The sequence below is a fragment of the Caretta caretta genome, chromosome 9 (assembly GCF_965140235.1).
Source record: "Caretta caretta isolate rCarCar2 chromosome 9, rCarCar1.hap1, whole genome shotgun sequence".
Lineage (NCBI taxonomy): Eukaryota > Metazoa > Chordata > Testudines > Cheloniidae > Caretta > Caretta caretta.
The window spans coordinates 34,636,905-34,652,923 of record NC_134214.1 but is presented as its reverse complement, the minus strand read 5'-3'; the positions used below and the strand labels follow the sequence as shown (position 1 = coordinate 34,652,923).

The 16,019-nt window shown below is 42.9% G+C and overlaps 2 protein-coding genes across 2 annotated transcripts; both read left to right on the top strand.

The window, feature by feature from the left end:
- Nucleotides 1-444: 444 nt before the first annotated feature.
- Nucleotides 445-4,794, top strand: LOC125643066 (C-C motif chemokine 20-like). Its single transcript, XM_048865163.2, has 4 exons — nucleotides 445-2,586; nucleotides 2,863-2,977; nucleotides 3,847-3,924; nucleotides 4,267-4,794. The coding sequence occupies exons 1-4, from the start codon at nucleotides 2,505-2,507 to the stop codon at nucleotides 4,292-4,294; spliced, it is 303 nt and encodes a 100-aa protein (XP_048721120.1). The 5' UTR covers nucleotides 445-2,504; the 3' UTR covers nucleotides 4,295-4,794.
- A 4,400-nt stretch (nucleotides 4,795-9,194) lies between these two features.
- On the top strand, nucleotides 9,195-11,448 carry LOC125643067 (C-C motif chemokine 20). Its single transcript, XM_048865164.2, has 4 exons — nucleotides 9,195-9,324; nucleotides 9,872-9,986; nucleotides 10,533-10,610; nucleotides 11,062-11,448. The coding sequence occupies exons 1-4, from the start codon at nucleotides 9,249-9,251 to the stop codon at nucleotides 11,087-11,089; spliced, it is 297 nt and encodes a 98-aa protein (XP_048721121.1). The 5' UTR covers nucleotides 9,195-9,248; the 3' UTR covers nucleotides 11,090-11,448.
- Nucleotides 11,449-16,019: the final 4,571 nt, after the last annotated feature.

Here is a 16,019-nt window from a genome sequence, read left to right as displayed (position 1 = left end):
GGAAGAGGCAGGGCCTTAAATCCCCGGGCCCTTTAAATCTTGATTTAATGAGCCCAGGGCTCCAGCTGCGGTAGTGGCGGCTGGGAGCCCCGAGCCCTATAAATCACCCCCGAGCTACCAGCTGCAGAGGCAGCTGGGAGCCCCGGGACTCGGGGGCAATTTAAAGGGCCCAGGGCTCCAGCTGCCACTACCGCAGCGGAGCCCCGGGCCCTTTAAATCACTGAGGAGCCCTGGGGACTCCCGGCTGCCACCGCTACCCTGGAGCTCTGGGCTCTGGCAGAGCTTTAAAGGGCCTGGGGCTCTGCTATGGTAGCGGCTGCCGGAGCCCTGAGCCCTTTAAATCCCTGCCTGAGCCCTGCTGCCCGGGCCCTGGGGTAGCAGCGGCCAGGCTCCGTTGGGGATTTAAAGGGCCCCAGGGCTCCAGCCGCCGCTACCATCCTGGCCCTTTAAATCCCCTCCGGAGCCCCGCCACCGCTACCCTAGGGCTTTAAATTGCCATCTGGGAAAGCTGGTCCCGGTACGGTGCACCGGCTCTTGCCAGTACGCCATACTGGGGCGTACTGGCTTACTTTCACTTCTGTATGAAACCCAGCAAACTTTGTTGCACATACATGCTCTTTGTCAATACCTGCGATTATCCTAATCTTGAATACAGGATTGTTTGGTGGTTCACAGATAGGTGGCATATTTAGGTCCCTTCATGGTTATTAGCCAGGTGGTCAGGGATGCAACCTCATGCTCTGGGTGTCCCTAGCCTCTGATTGCCATAAGCTGGGAGTGGATGACAGGGTATGGATTACTCGATTGCCTGTTCTGTTCATTCCCTCCGAAGCCACTGTTGGAAGACAGGATACTGGGCTAGTTGGACCATTGGTCTGACCTGGTATGGCTGTTCTTATGTTAAACAATCCAATCTGCCTAAAGATTTGGTCAGTGTTACTAGCTGGATTTATATCCTCTCAAGTGCAGTGCCCAAGTTGCAGTTTTAGTAAAACTGCATCATAGTGTTGGTTAGTGCTGATTGTCTGTCACTCTGATATAACATCCCATGGAGGGAGGTATTCATGGAGGGAGCTATACTGCTCCCGCTATTCAGCAGGAGCAGTAATACTGTTTTATTGTCATCGCAGTTGACTGAGCCCCATAAAGCACTTATGTTTCAGAGATCACCATAGTCGTGATCCCTTTGCCTGGCATACCGCTGTGCTGACTGCTACACGCGAAGATCTCCACGCACATTGCAGAGCTACCATAATGCAGTCTAAGATCTGCTCCTGCTATGGATGGTAATAGTATTGGCCCAATGAAGGAGAAAGCATTCACATTAGGAGTGAGCAGGCATTTTAAAAAGAAAAATGGAAGATTTAAAAAATATTCTGGAGGGGGTGCAGCTTTTCAGATTTAAAAAAAATAATGTTAATTTAATGCTCGTGGAAGGTGGTGGACTGATGGCCCTGGAAACTGGAAGGACTGTATCGAATGAACAGGATGAGCATGCAAGTTTCCTTGAATGTTACTATGTGCCTGCCAAAATCCCTTACCTTTAACTTGGAGAGAGCATCTCTTCAGGTAACATTGTAGTCTAGTCTGCATGCCAGTACAGTGTTCTCTGCTACTGAACATTTCAGCTGTGGTGGGATACCACTGAGGTGAACACCTAGTGATTGGGAAATGGATGGAGACCACAAAATTAATGTAACATGTCATTTGGCAACGTAATAACTTTCAGTAATAACTCACCTGTATTGGATTTATTTTGTATTGTTGACCTAGACACTCTGTAGGACACTCTCCAAATGCTGTTCAGGTTTTATTTGTCCCATGTAGATATTCAGGAGCCATTGAAATATATAGTGTGATTAGATATGGAAAGGTTGTCGGACACAATTATTATTTATTGAGCTCCAGACATAAATGAAGACATAACGCACAAGTTGCTTTCAATCTAAATCTGATGCAGGTAGAACAGTTTAGACAGACAATAAACTGGCAGAAGATAAAGGCAGTGCTGTAAGGCAAAACAGAACTCTAAACAGAGCCAGACCCTCTTAGCCTTTTCAAAAATTAGGTTTATTAAATTAGAACTCTGCAAACAAAGACACAGCTCCTATCTGCAACAGACTTTCTCATTTTCCTCATCTTGCAACCCAGTCTCACCCCCACAAAGTACTCATGTGCTTCACCCACAGAACTATGTATTTCCTTTATTTTTTTTTTTTGGCCTGAATTTTCTTTCTAACCTAGTTAGAGAAAAAACCCCCAAAGAGGTCTACTGCCTATGACAACAGCATGGGTCAGGTTAACTTTTAAAAGTGGCTGCCACAATGGAACTGCTGAGGGGAAAACCCCATGATGAAAAATGGAACACACCCAACGGTGAATTCCCTGAGGTCTCCAGCTGGCATTATAAGCAGGTTGTCTGAAGCCAAAGTCAGCAGATCAGAGCAGCCGGTTTTCTGATACTTTTTAAGTGTAGACTATAGTAAAACCTTACTGAACTGAAAATGACCAACTTTATCAGCAGAAGCTTGATCCTGGCTTCTTTGATGGGGCTGCTGCTGTTGTACCTGTCTGGCACTTCTGAAGGTGAGTGTTCTTTGATTTTTTCATTCATCTGATTTGATTTCATTGGCTCAGAATATTGCTCTGGAGCATGTCAAGCAAACTGAGGTGTGCCTGTAGGGTGGTAGGAGGTCTCCCAGAGAATTAAACTATATGGTGGTCAGGACTTTCCTTCCAATTCTAGTGGAGTTCAATGTTCAGGGATTTGTCAATGTTGTATCCTGGGCGGGATTAAATTATTGTCCTAATTTTATTTTCCTCATTCCTAAATAAGTATTCCCTTCCCCCCCTCCATTTCAGCACAAAACAACCAAGATTGCTGCCTCTCTTACTCCACAATACGGCTGCCTCGAGGAGTCATAAAGGGCTACACAGAACAGCTATCCAGTGAAGTCTGCGACATCAGTGCTATCATGTAAGTTACCAATCAGAAGAAATTCAGTCACACCATCAGTACTTTCACTGGCAGGCAAGAATTAGCCTTTGGACTTTTGTGTGATGAAAGCAGAAATGGTTTGATCACCATAAATAAACTGTCTTTATCTTTTTCAAAAGGAAAACTGTCCTATAAAGTTCACTTAATATACAAACACTGTTAGTACATTATAAAACCTAACTATTAGGAAGGGAGCATTAACTCACATTCTTACAGGTTGCCTGTACAAAATAAATATAAACCTGCCTGTTTAGGAATCTAAGAAATGCCACATGGGATCAGACTAGTGGTCCATTTAATCCAGATTGATTTAGCCTCCAACAATGGCTTCAAAAGAACATTTAACACCTCTCCCCTCCATCCCATCCCATAAGGGACACTTAAGCAATGCTCTTCTTGTGGGAAAAGTTTCTTCCCAACTCAAAATAGTTAGTGGATCTCTTACATCCTGAAACATGAGGGTTGAGATCCCTCCTATTTTTTATACCATCTAGTTTAATTGTAGCTCTTCCCACAATTCTGAGAAATATCTAATTGTTGTTTGTATTTAGCAAAGTTGTTTGCCTCAATATCTGGTACCAATAAGTTCAACATAATTGTGCACTATGTTTAAAAACATAGAAATCAATTTTCATCAGTTTTAATAATTTCCTTTTAATTTAATTGGATGCCTCCTTGTACCCATATGAGTGAGGATGAAAAGGAACACCTAATTGGCCTCCTCTATGAAACCTGCTGCTGCTTTGTATGGAGCAGCCATAGAATATGTTTCTATTCTGCTCACTGTAGCCCTAAGGGATTTAATAGAAGGAAGTTACTATAATTGTTTACCATACCTTTCCTTCTAGTTTTCATACAAAGAATGGAATGAAAGCTTGTGCAAATCCAGAAGACCGCTGGGTGAAGAGGCATCTTCTTTGGCTGAGGTAGGAATAGTTTAAAACCTATTAACCTGGTCAAAACAGAATGTGTCTGAGTATCCACTGGCAGTAACAGAGCTATATTCTTGCTGGCACTGAGGGGACCAGCATGTAGAATACATTTTTGAAAATGTGTGAATCTCACTTCCTCCCTTCTCCTGCTGGACCTGGTTGAAAAACTTTTAAGCCCTCCTAGTGCATAGAAGTTTCATATACTGGCCTCTCCCACCTGATACCCTGTTATTGACTGATAGCAAGAGCTGTACCAGGGGAAGAGAAATCCAAAATTCACACCATGACTGAAGTGGTCCTCAATGCTTATTCATGTGTTCTTGTTGTTTTTCATAGTCATAAACTCAAGAAGATGTCACTGTAATGTGGCTTTTGAAATGGAACTAGACACAGAGGCGGCTGCAGAACCTAAATTAGGTTGGAATCATCTCTTTGTACACGATGTGTGCTTACTGACCATTATTCCTGACTTCTTTGGAACCACTGAACTACTGAAGTTGATTCATATTGCATCATTTGTTTGCTTGACTTAAGCATTTTGTCAAAGTTGCTTTTTTCTTTGCTTATATACAATATTTGATTACTGTGTAAAGAAGAAAACTGTTTTAAACTATTATAGAAAATATGTGCCCTATTGGGTTCAGAGCATTTGGATGTCATTTGTGCTATTTAGCATAAGTAAAATAGATAATTTATTCTATTTATTGTTACATCATAGGCATTTTTTGTGCCAAAAGCTGTTCCCTTTTAATTCTAAGTAATGTGATCAAGAAAAAATGGATTAAATATTTTGGACTATTGTAAAAACATGTGCTTGAGAGAAAGTGGAGTCTGTGGAAACTTTAAAAATTACATTAAAAATCCAAAATGAGACTTGTTTTATTGGCAATTTATTGTATACCATGGATATCAAAAGCCCTTGTGTTCCAGAACATCCAGGCCAGACCATTCTTTATCTGTCCTACATCTGTAAATGACATTGGATGCCTCTTTTGTTTCACTCTACATTTGCATTAGGAAAGTTGTAGACATCACGGTGTATATGAACCCTCCCTCTCTCCCCCCGGCAGAAAAAAAGCAGCTATCTACTGCATATTAGTTCCACGTGACAAGCTGTTCTTGGTCTGATCTTGCCTTTGTCAAACTGAGAGAGTTCCTCTGCCAGTCCCTAAATATATTTAGGAGGGAAAAAAAAACACCTCAGGGATGGAGGCTACCATTGATCTTTGCTTCTTGATAATGTAATGGGGATGCTGCCACGCCCCCTGAGGAGGCTTTGAAAACCAAACCAGCCAAACATCAAAAAGCATATGTAACTAGTCGCCTTTTTAGTCCAAGCAGCAGCTCTTCAGAGCTGGCTCTCTGGGAGGTACCAGGCTTCAATCCACCAAAGACATAAGCACATGTGTAACTTTATGCACAGGAGCAGTCCTACTGGCCTCTGCCTGCTCCCTCCTGCCTGGCTTTCTGCTATAGTTTTAAAAAAAGCAGTGCACATATCTTCACAGGACAGTCTCATGGCTTGTTTGCTGGTTAGGGGTGGGTGGCAAGACCTATTCCTCAGTGGATTGACCAGGAAGCAGTCCCTGTAAAGAGCACTTTGCAGATATTTCCTCTCGTTTAGCTCACTCCACAGGTTTGCTGTGCTGCAGTGGGTTATCGGGCCCTGTGCTATAAACTGCTTACAGGACAAGACCCATGTACCATTCTAGGGCTTGGGCAAGGGCACCAGTTACTAAATGAGTATTAAGCCTGTTATATGTTGACACAAGCCATGTTCAATGATTTATTAATTTATTTTGAGATATAATAATTATAAGCACCTTTCTTGGGCACTGAGCAGAGTCAGAATAATTAAAATATAGTTGCCATTAGTTAGAGCCCATCATGCCGCTAACTTGTTAAAAGGCTGAGTAAGAATGGTTATGTAGACAAAGCCTGTAGGACTGTAACAGTCCTTGACAGGAGCCTCAGTTGAAACTTCAGTGGTGGTGGGATAATTCTTCCCAAGGTGTGGAAACTCTTTGCTTTCAGGGGCAAACCCTGTTGATATCAGTAGCAAATTCCCATTGAACTCAGTGGGATCACAAGTTACTGGGGCGAGTTGCAGGAGTTGCTGGGTGAATTGTTTGGCCTGCTTTATTCAGAGATCTCCTGTGTTTCAGTCTTCTTAGAAACTAGAAAAGATTATCACAATGGTCCCTTCTGGCTATAAATGAGTCTGTGACCATGATCTGGTCCTAACTTACTACTGTTAAGAAACCTATCTTCACTGTTGACTTTGAATTTTTGGTTTACTTAAAGATACTTTGGTTTTTTCTTCATTATATTTCTAGTTCCTGTTTTTAATTAAGTCTTATCTGAAGTCTCTCTGTCTAGACTTTTCCTTTCTAACAGTTTCCTTTGGTTAATTTAACCATTATTTCATTTCCACATCTCTATTTATGTCCTCTGCTTCCTCCCCTGAATGCTAATCCTATGTCTCAGTCCTGCCTCATCTGTTCACTCTTGGCCACCAAAATAGCACCACATTCCCTTTCCCTGAATTTCAGTCTTCTGACGAAATATCACCTCAGAGATTCCTTTATTTCAGGGGTTCTCAAACTGGGGGTTGGGACCCTTCAGGGGGTCACGAGGTTATTACATGGGGAGTCGCGAGCTGTCAACCTCCACCCCAACCCCGCTTTGCCTCCAGCATTTATAATGGTGTTAAATATATAAAAGTGTTTTTAATTTATAAGGGGGCGGGGGTCACACTCAGAGGCTTGCTATGTGAAAGGGGTCACCAATAAAAAAGTTTGAGAACCACTGCTTTATTTAAACCACCACAAGCAGCTGGTGGCAGTTTGACACTTCTCCTCCAAGTCTGTTATTGATCATTGCCCTTTGTTTAAGGCTCTTTACCCAGATTTCAGTTCCCATTACAATGGCTTTATCCAAGCCTATTTGAATGACATTTTCAGCTATAATTTTATGGGGTTCTATGTTCAAAGTTCTACTGAAATCCAAATATGTCACTGTACGTACTTGTTACTGTTTTCTTTTACTCTGTTTTTAAATGGCTCCCAAGTATAGGCTGGGTACATTTTTACCCCCAAAATTTATTGTCTGTGATTCTAAAGGAGATGGGATACAAGAAAGGGAACTGAGATCCTTGGTTTTCCCTTCACAGCAAGGTACCAATGAGACAAGGGCTATTACTGCTTTTAGTGAACATCCTCATGATGATTTTATTATTTATTTTAGTCTATAGAGGTTCTTATAGTGCCCTCATCACTAGAGTAGTGTATTAAACATTGGTTTCAGAGTAACAGCCGTGTTAGTCTGTATTCGCAAAAAGAAAAGGAGTACTTGTGGCACCTTAGAGACTAACCAATTTATTTGAGCATGAGCTTTCGTGAGCTACAGCTCACTTCATCGGATGCATACCGTGGAAACTACAGCAGACTTTATATATACACAGAGAATATGAAACAATACCTCCTCCCAGCAGGACAGTGGGGTGGGAGGAGGTATTGTTTCATATAAATTACCAGCAGGACAGTGGGGTGGGAGGAGGTATTGTTTCATATTCTCTGTGTATATATAAAGTCTGCTGTAGTTTCCACGGTATGCATCCGATGAAGTGAGCTGTAGCTCACGAAAGCTCATGCTCAAATAAATTGGTTAGTCTCTAAGGTGCCACAAGTACTCCTTTTCTTTTTGCGTATTAAACATTGTAACTAACATCTGTCATGGGTAGTTTTGTTCTCTCTCTCATCTCCTCCCCGATGGAGAATTGAGAGGCAGAGAGAGGCTGCATTAAATAGCATTTTGGAGGCCATCCCAATGTAGGAGTTAAATGTAATTTTGGTAACTCTGGTTCAGGAATCATGAGGAGTGAGTTATTTTACATTGGTTTCAGGACAGGGACAGCATCTTCCTGTGTGTGTGTACAGCACCTTTTAGTACAATGGGACCTCACTGTTGACCGGGGTCTTTGAATACTATGGTAGCTGTACAAATAATAAGCAACAGAAGCTGTGTGTGCTGAGCACCTCTAAGAAAATAAACCATTTAGTTGCCTACATATGGAGTTAGGTGCATAACTTTAGGCACCTCAGCTGCAGCCAAATGCTGCTTGGTGGCGGTGAGGAAGGAGTCCAATGGGTGGCCATTGTGGTGGTCATCATCCTGGCCCCATCTCTGGAATAAAGTAAAGTTGGGTTGCTTTGATTTATGCTGGCTGCCTACGGTCCAAGTAGCTGGAGATTGGCAGCTCTATGTGGGGGTAATCCTCAAGGAGTTGCTGAAACTGGTTTTAGGGCTGTTTTTTTCCATTGGAGCTAAAAGCTCCCAGTGGGTTATAATCCCACCTCCCTCTGTTTCAGGTTGTACCCTAACTAGCCACATTTACCCTCAGAGGTCTGTTAAGATGGACACTCCCTGCAGAATTTCAACCCTTGCTAATGTGGGGGTAAGACAAAAAGGAGAACATGCCAACAGTGATACCTGAAGCTTTAGAGGAAGACACAGTTTCTGGCCCAAGCAGCTTAGATACAAGGAAGGGACCCAGAACAAAGTGACACAGATGTGTCTGGGGAGGGCTCATGTGAGAAGTATATTTTGAGAGTATTTAAATGAAGAGGGGGAGAATATTTGGTGCTTGAGAACAGAGTTTCAAATATAAGGAGTGACCTGGATGAAGGCACAGAGGCCAGCATGGAGGTGGGGCAATTAGAAAGAAGGCTTGGGAGAAAGGATGGGCAGCCAGAGGGAGAAGAGGAGAAATAAGAGGAGCAATGTTGGTGGGGGAGATTTGCACAGGGCCTTGGTGGGGAGAGCACGATGCGAGAGCTTTCTGAGGAAGAGGAGTCCAGGGAAAGGCATTCAAAGCAGTGGTGACATGAGCTGAGTAGAGGTTTGTGAAAATTTAGCAAACGGAGCACTAGCTCATTTCAGTGTGGGCTCTCTGTCTCGTCTGCTGTCGCTCACGGTCCCACACCCACAAGTGCTCAAGTGCTTCACCCAAATAACCATGAACTAACAGGGTTTTTTATTTCCTTCTCGGCTGAATTTGTTTTCCATCCTGATTGGAGAAAAAAGTCCCCAGAGAGTTGATGCCTAGGACGTCATGAAGCAGGTTAACCAGCCTAAAGGAACGGTGGAAGGAAATACCCTCTGAAAGGGGAGTGGAACACACACTTGTAGGAATTTCCTGAGGTCATGAGCAGATTATATAAGCAGGTTGTCCATGGCCAAAGCAATCAGTTCAGAGCAGCTGATTTTCTGATATACCTTAAGTGAAGCTTTAAGTAAACTCAACTGTTGAGCTGAAAATGACAGGCTTTGGCAGCATGAGCTTTATCATGGCTTCTTTGGTGGGGCTGCTGTGCCTCTTCTGCACTTCTGAGGGTGAGTAATGTTTGCTTTTGGAGCCATGTGTCTAGAGGCAGAAAAGTTGGTAGAGAGTATGATAATTATGTTGAGTAATTTGAGCTGTGAGGGTAGCAGCAGGTCTCCTAGGGCATTACACTATTGTGCAGGGCTCTCCCCTCCCTCCTTCTTTCTTTAATTTTATTTTGTAATGAAAAGTGCCAGAGAACAGATATAGTATGAAAGGTGGTTGTGAAAGTATGAAGTATGAAAGCCATACTCAACCTATTCTGTGTATCCCCTCTTAGGTACTGTAGCTCAGTCTCTGTGCATAATTAATCTTAGTCACCACAGCTGACAATGCCAGATGAGGTGTCAGTTCTGACCATTGGGGGTTTACTTGCTGCTATTTTTACTTTTAAATCTTTTTTTTTTTTTTAATGATGAGCTTTCCTATCGCTACAGATCTGGCTTAGCCTCCACTAAGGGGATTATGACACATCCTTAATTTGAGGTCTTTGTCCCACCTACAGGATGAAAATTAATTCTATTCCACTCATTTTTAATGCATTTTTCCCCATTCCAGCCCAAAGCAACCAAGACTGCTGCCTCTCCTACATGAGAACTGAACTGCCTCGTCGGGCCATCAATGGCTACACGGAACAGTTATCAAATGAAATCTGTGACATCGGTGCTATCGTGTAAGTTACCAGCTGAAAGAGATTTAGTTGCAATAGACCACTATCTGTACTTATGTCAGAAGACTTGGCCTTTGAACCTAGACTAAAGGGGAAATGGCTTTAATCATAAATAAACTGTATTTCCTTATTTGGATCTATGAAATCTAATCCTATAAAATTAATTTAAAGTAGAAAGAACTTTTATACCTATAGGGCATAAATTATTAGGAAAGTGCTTGACTCACATTCTCACACAGTATCTGTATGCTGTACATTTAAGTCCCAAGTGTTTTGAAATGCTAGGTAAAGGTACAGACAGTGGCAAAGGTCCTGCACGTTGGCAATATAAGACATACTTCATATTACTGGAAAATGAGTTTCTGTGAAATAGTGATCATTATCTAAATTGTCCTTTCACAGTTAAACTCAACTCTTCTGCCTTTACTTTTGAGTGGAGCACCCATATCATGCATTTTGTTCTATTGAATTAGTGTTCGGTTGAATGCAGCTCTTTATGGCTCAGTAGCAGAACCTTATTGTCATTATTCCCTCTACCTTTCCTTCCAGTTTCCACACAAAGAGTGGGTTGAAAGCATGTGCAAATCCAGAAGACAATTGGGTGAAGAAGCGTCTTCTTTGGCTGAGGTAGGAATACTTTCAAATCTATTAGCCTGGCCAAAACTGAGTGTGACTAAGTATCCACTCAGAGTGGCAGATCTAAGCTCTTACAGGGGACGGGGTGTACAAGCATGGCTGGGCACATTTTGAAAACGTGTCTTTCGCTTCTTGCTTTTCTTGTGCAGAGGAGAAGCGGGTGTTGGGAGCACATTTGTTTTAGGACAGATAGGGTCAGGATGGAGACAGGTGTTCCATTTGCCCCTCACCCCAGATAGGATAAATGCCATAAATTGCAAATACTGGAATGGAGAAGAGAAATGCAAATTTCAAATCTTTAGCTAAATTAGTTGCTGATGTAAATTCATGCAACACTAGTGAGTGCTGTGGAACTGAACCTGTTTACACCAGCAATGCATTTGGCCCTCTGACTAAAGTAGAACCTGAAGCTTATCCATGCTTTTTCTCTATATTTTTACAGCAAAAAGCTCAAGAAGATGTCAATGTAAGACAGTTTCTGAAATGGAACTAGACAGAGAGGTGGGCTGCAGAACCTAACCTAGGTTAGAATCATCTCATTGTACACTGTTGTGTGCTTGCTATCTACCTATTGCTTGCTTCTTTGGAACCATTGAACGACTGAAGTTGATTCATATTGCATCACTTGTTTGCTTGACTTAAGCACTGTGTAAAAGTTTCTCTTTCTTTGCTACCATATATATTACATAGAATCATAGAATCATGTTTGATTACTGTGTAAAATAGAATATGATACACATGTATTGGGTACTGTGTGCCCTACTCGCTTTAGTGTACAGTGTATTCATGCACATTAGCATAAATAAAACAGGGTATTCTGTTCATTTCATTTTTTTGTCTGAAAGAGTTTCCCTTAATTTCTAGTGTGGTTGAAAAATAACATAGGCTAAAGTGAATGTTTAATATAAAGACAATGGATAAAACTTAAGTATTTACTCTGCGGGAAATTCTGCGCCACTGCGCATGCACAGAATTTATGTCCCCTGCAGATTTTCTTTGCTTCCCCACAGAAAAATGACTTTCTGACTGGGAAACAAAGGGAAGCCACAAAAGCAGTCATGCGACCCTCCCCGCCAGTATGTTTTGGGTGCCCAGGGCAGCCAGCAGAGACGGAAATCACTGTGGGGCAGGGGGCAGGACTGGGGAAGACCCGGCTATTGGCTCATACCCTGCACCGGGCTCAGCTGCTAGATCCGGCTGGGGTAGGGAAGATGGGACTTCCTCTTTCCCTGCATGGCATATGGGACTGAGTCAGACCCACCCCCCAGGCTGCAGGAAGCTTTGAAAACTCTCCCACTCCTGCTTTCTGCACCCATCGCTCCTCAGCTGCAGGGGGAGGGATCACTGTACGGGGAGCTGCTCCCGCATCCAACCAACCCCTGTGCATCCAGACCCCCTCATACCCAGACCCTCTCACCAAGCCTCACCCCCTGCACTCAGAACCCCCCACTGCACTCAGAACCCCCCATGATGAGCCCCACTCCTTCTGGTCTGCACTTGGACCACCGTGATGATCCACCCACACCCAGATCCCCACTCCACTGAGCCCCAACCAGCTGCACCTGGTTCCCCCCCCCCAGAATCTGGACCTGCAACTGAGCCCCCCACATCCAGATCCTCCTGCTGAGCTCTATATCCTCCACACCTAGTTCCCCCCCCGCTAAGCCCCAACTACCTTCACCTTGACCCCCCTGCAGAGTCCCATTACTGTTGCACCCAGAACCCCCCAATAAGCCCCTGTGCATCCAGATCCCCCACTGAGCCGCCCGCACCCAGATTGCCCCACACAGAACCCTCTTGACCCACAGCTGGATCCTCCCATACTAAGCCCCTCTATACTTGGATCCTGCCTTGCTGAGCCTGCCTGCCTGCCCACACCTGGTGCACTTGACATGGAGGGGCAGGGCACTGGTCCTTGTGCTGTGTCAGGGTTGGGTGCAGCCTCACTGCTGAGTCTGTGTCTCTGGGGGGAGCTGCACAGTGATCTCCCACCTCTGTGCAGCTAGTGGCCTGTGCTCCCCACTGTCATGCTGGAGCCTCCACATTTATTTGACAAATAAAATTTGCAGAATTTGTAGAATTTTAAAATATTGTGTGCAGAATTTTTAATTTTTTTGTGCAGAATGCCCTCAGGAGTAGGTATTGTATGATTAAAATGCAAAGGTTTGAGAAGGAAACCATGGTGATCATGAATGTGATAATAAAACATTGCATTAGCAACCCCTCCCCAAAAGTTGCTGATATGAATTCATATTCCTGAAATAAAACATATTTTGTTCATGAATATCCAGATCACTGTTCCTATGCTCCTGGAATTATATTGCTCATTGCTGTGCATCCATAACTGTAAATTAAAAACAATGGCTCCTCCTCCTCTTACCCACTCTATTTGCCTCATGAAGGCAGTGGGCATTATGGGTGGGGGTGGGGGGGAATCTTCCAGAAGAACTGATGTCTACTGTATATTTGTTCCACATAATAAATTGTTCTGGGCACAGTTGTGCCTCAGTTAAACAGAGGGAGTTTATCTGTTATCATATTTGGTTTGTGCCACAAAAGTTCAGGAATGGGAAGCACAGCAGATCTTTACATGCACTATCAGCCGAGAGGCTAAGGTGTGACTAGCCATGGAAATAGTTACCTACCCATCACAAGAGGTGGTCCCAGAAGGTGTGTTGTACCTGTTCTGTGGATAGAAGACTTCTATTCCTGGGGCTGTTAATCAAGCTAAAGGCTAACTGTCAGATGCAGAAGTGCAAGAGGACTTCCTGTGGTGCTGCCACTAGTTCCCCACTAAGCATGTTCATGCTTCCTCTATAATCTAAGTTACTAGTACAGTAAGGAGCCCATCCTTTCTTTTCCTATGTGGAAGAACAATACAAAACGTTATTGCCCTTGGGACTGTGCAGGTCACCTCAGAGCCCCCAGTGGGCTGTTCATATGGCTTCTTTGACTGATAAGTCAGTGTTGCCAACTCTTATGATTGTATTGTGTCCCTCAATATTTGGTATGTTTCTTAAAGCCCCAGCTCCTGGAATCCTCTGATGCTACCTTGGGCTTTTAGGCACGCATGTAATACAAATAATAATCTCTTCCACAGTGGAGTAATGCCTGTCCTAAAGCCATAGGACAAGAAAGTCCTTGGGTATTGTGCACAATCTGACCTTATTTCAAAGTCTATCTCCTCATTCCCTTTTGGATGGTAGAGATAAGTAAAAATGTGGCTAATTCCTATGGTTATCAGGTTTCCTCTGAAATGAGTAGCTGTGAACTGTGCCCAAGTCTGCTGTTGGAAACGGTAGATAAATTGTTCATCGAGTATGCATACAATAACCTTTCAAGTGAAAGTAGATATATGTGTCAATGTCTAGCCAGAAACGATATCTTTGCAACACAGTAGGCTTGGGACAAGTCTAATGAAATCACCTACCAAGTGGGGAAATGGGAGCCTGAAAGATATAAAAAGACACAGCCCTGTATCAGGAGAGCAGAAGACATTAGCTTGGTAAACTTCACTACTCACTCAAACATGGCAGTTACTGGCTGCAGAAGGAATCTTTTTGATAGACCAGGATGTCAGAAATAGATATCAAAATGGTCATGCATAGCTCCAGAAATGCCTGCTTTGCCATGCTACACTATGGCTGTAACAGATTTAGCCAAAGTATGAATACACTAGAGCTGGTCAGAAAACAATTTCTGTTCTATGGGAAATTCTGACATTGATTTAATTCCCAAACAGAACAAAAAGTCAAAATTTCATAATTTCTCACAGGACAGAAATTCTGAATAACTTTGATTGAGACATTACAATATTTTGTGTTTAATAATATTTGAATTGTTTGGTTTGATAAGGTTGGAATGTTTTGTTTTTATAATGTAAAAACTATAAAATTATACAAAAATAGATTAGTATAATCTATTACAATTAATATTTTAATATACTATAAAAGTCTCAATGAAATTTATCAAAATGATAGGAAAAAGTAAAAACAAATAGTTTTGACTATTGAAAATTTAATCGCAATTGACACATTTCCATTTTGATTTTAATGAAACTGCATTTTCTGACAGAAAACTATTTTGTTGAAACTTTTTTGGCCTTTCATGAATTAGTTAGCTCTGGTGCCTCCCACAAGGGGTCTGCAGTTCTCATACTGCCAATGCATACGTAGGCAAAATACCCAGTGTGTGTAACAACCATCTCTTTTCCTTATTTAGAAAGTGCCTCAGGATTGCTCATCGACCATCATCTTCCCTGTCGTGGGCCTGCACAGGCTCCAACCATGGAATGCCTGAGCAGACACTCTGGAGCCGGGCCTAGTGTGCCAGCCTTGATATCCTGAGTGCGTAGCACAGAGCTCCCCTTGAGCAGGAGCGTCCATTCCTTTCTGATTTGGACGATAGAAGGAACAAGGAAGGAAGCTATAAATTGTCATAGGAGGAGGTAAGTTGTGTATCTTATTGGTGACACAAAGCCTTCTCTGCTCCTTGCCCCTCTGCTTAGCAGCCAGGTGGGATTAAGAGAGGGAGGAAGCTTCCCTATACAAAAGCATCTAGAAAGGGAAGCTGCCTGAGAAACCAAGCAAAGAGGGCGGGAACTAGGAATTTGTTGAACTAGTCTGACTGGGTGGAGAAGGGTGAACAAGTGTCCAGGACTGGAGGAAGTGGGAAGCGCAGAAGGGGATAGCATGACGTTCTTTTGAGAGGACTAGCTCTAGTGCATGCTAATTGTACCACACATGGATGCGTTTACACACACAGAAAAAGTTGGTTATGTTTTTTGTACACAAAGAGCGAACATATTTTTAGACTGACTTATTTTAGATTAGAAGAAACAACAGCACATAAACAACAGAAGTTGAGTGTCCAGAATGGAGCACAGTTTGTCTCCTGTTTAACATGCTATCTATTCTGATGCACATAATAGCAACTACCTATGCAGACAGCAGATGCCTAGAAATTGTAAGGTGCATTATACAGAAATACAACTGTTAATTATACAGGTTATAGCCATGATTAACATAGCTGAAATGTGAACAGACTAAGAATACTTCCTGAATCTCTGGATGGGGCACAAGGGAAGTGTTTGTGTGTGTGCGTTTAGAGGGCACTGGAAGTGGGGAATTCCATTCCCAAACAAACAGCACTATACATTTCCTTGGACAAAACCCCCTCTGGCCATTTTAGTTAACCGGGCAGAAATACGGAAGTGTCATTATGCAATCTTTCTGAATTCATATGGGAGGGGACAACATACAGATAAAGAAGGAAGGGGATGGCCCATTATGTTCTTCCACTCAGGCTACTAACCCCCCGCCCTGGAAAAAGCTCATTATGCCCATGACTAACACAGCAGAAATAGGAAGTGGCTTTTTTAAATCTTCCCCTTGCTCAATT

What these genes read in the sequence shown, in the direction of transcription:
- LOC125643066 (XM_048865163.2), top strand. Translation starts at nt 2,505, where the DNA reads ATGACCAACTTTATCAGCAGAAGCTTGATCCTGGCTTCTTTGATGGGG. An exon ending in TGCGACATCAGTGCTATCAT is followed by an intron (nt 2,978 to 3,846) that starts GTAAGTTACCAA and finishes CTTTCCTTCTAG; the next exon opens with TTTTCATACAAAGAATGGAA. An exon ending in AGGCATCTTCTTTGGCTGAG is followed by an intron (nt 3,925 to 4,266) that starts GTAGGAATAGTT and finishes TGTTTTTCATAG; the next exon opens with TCATAAACTCAAGAAGATGT.
- LOC125643067 (XM_048865164.2), top strand. Translation starts at nt 9,249, where the DNA reads ATGACAGGCTTTGGCAGCATGAGCTTTATCATGGCTTCTTTGGTGGGG. An exon ending in CCTCTTCTGCACTTCTGAGG is followed by an intron (nt 9,325 to 9,871) that starts GTGAGTAATGTT and finishes TCCCCATTCCAG; the next exon opens with CCCAAAGCAACCAAGACTGC. An exon ending in AAGCGTCTTCTTTGGCTGAG is followed by an intron (nt 10,611 to 11,061) that starts GTAGGAATACTT and finishes ATATTTTTACAG; the next exon opens with CAAAAAGCTCAAGAAGATGT.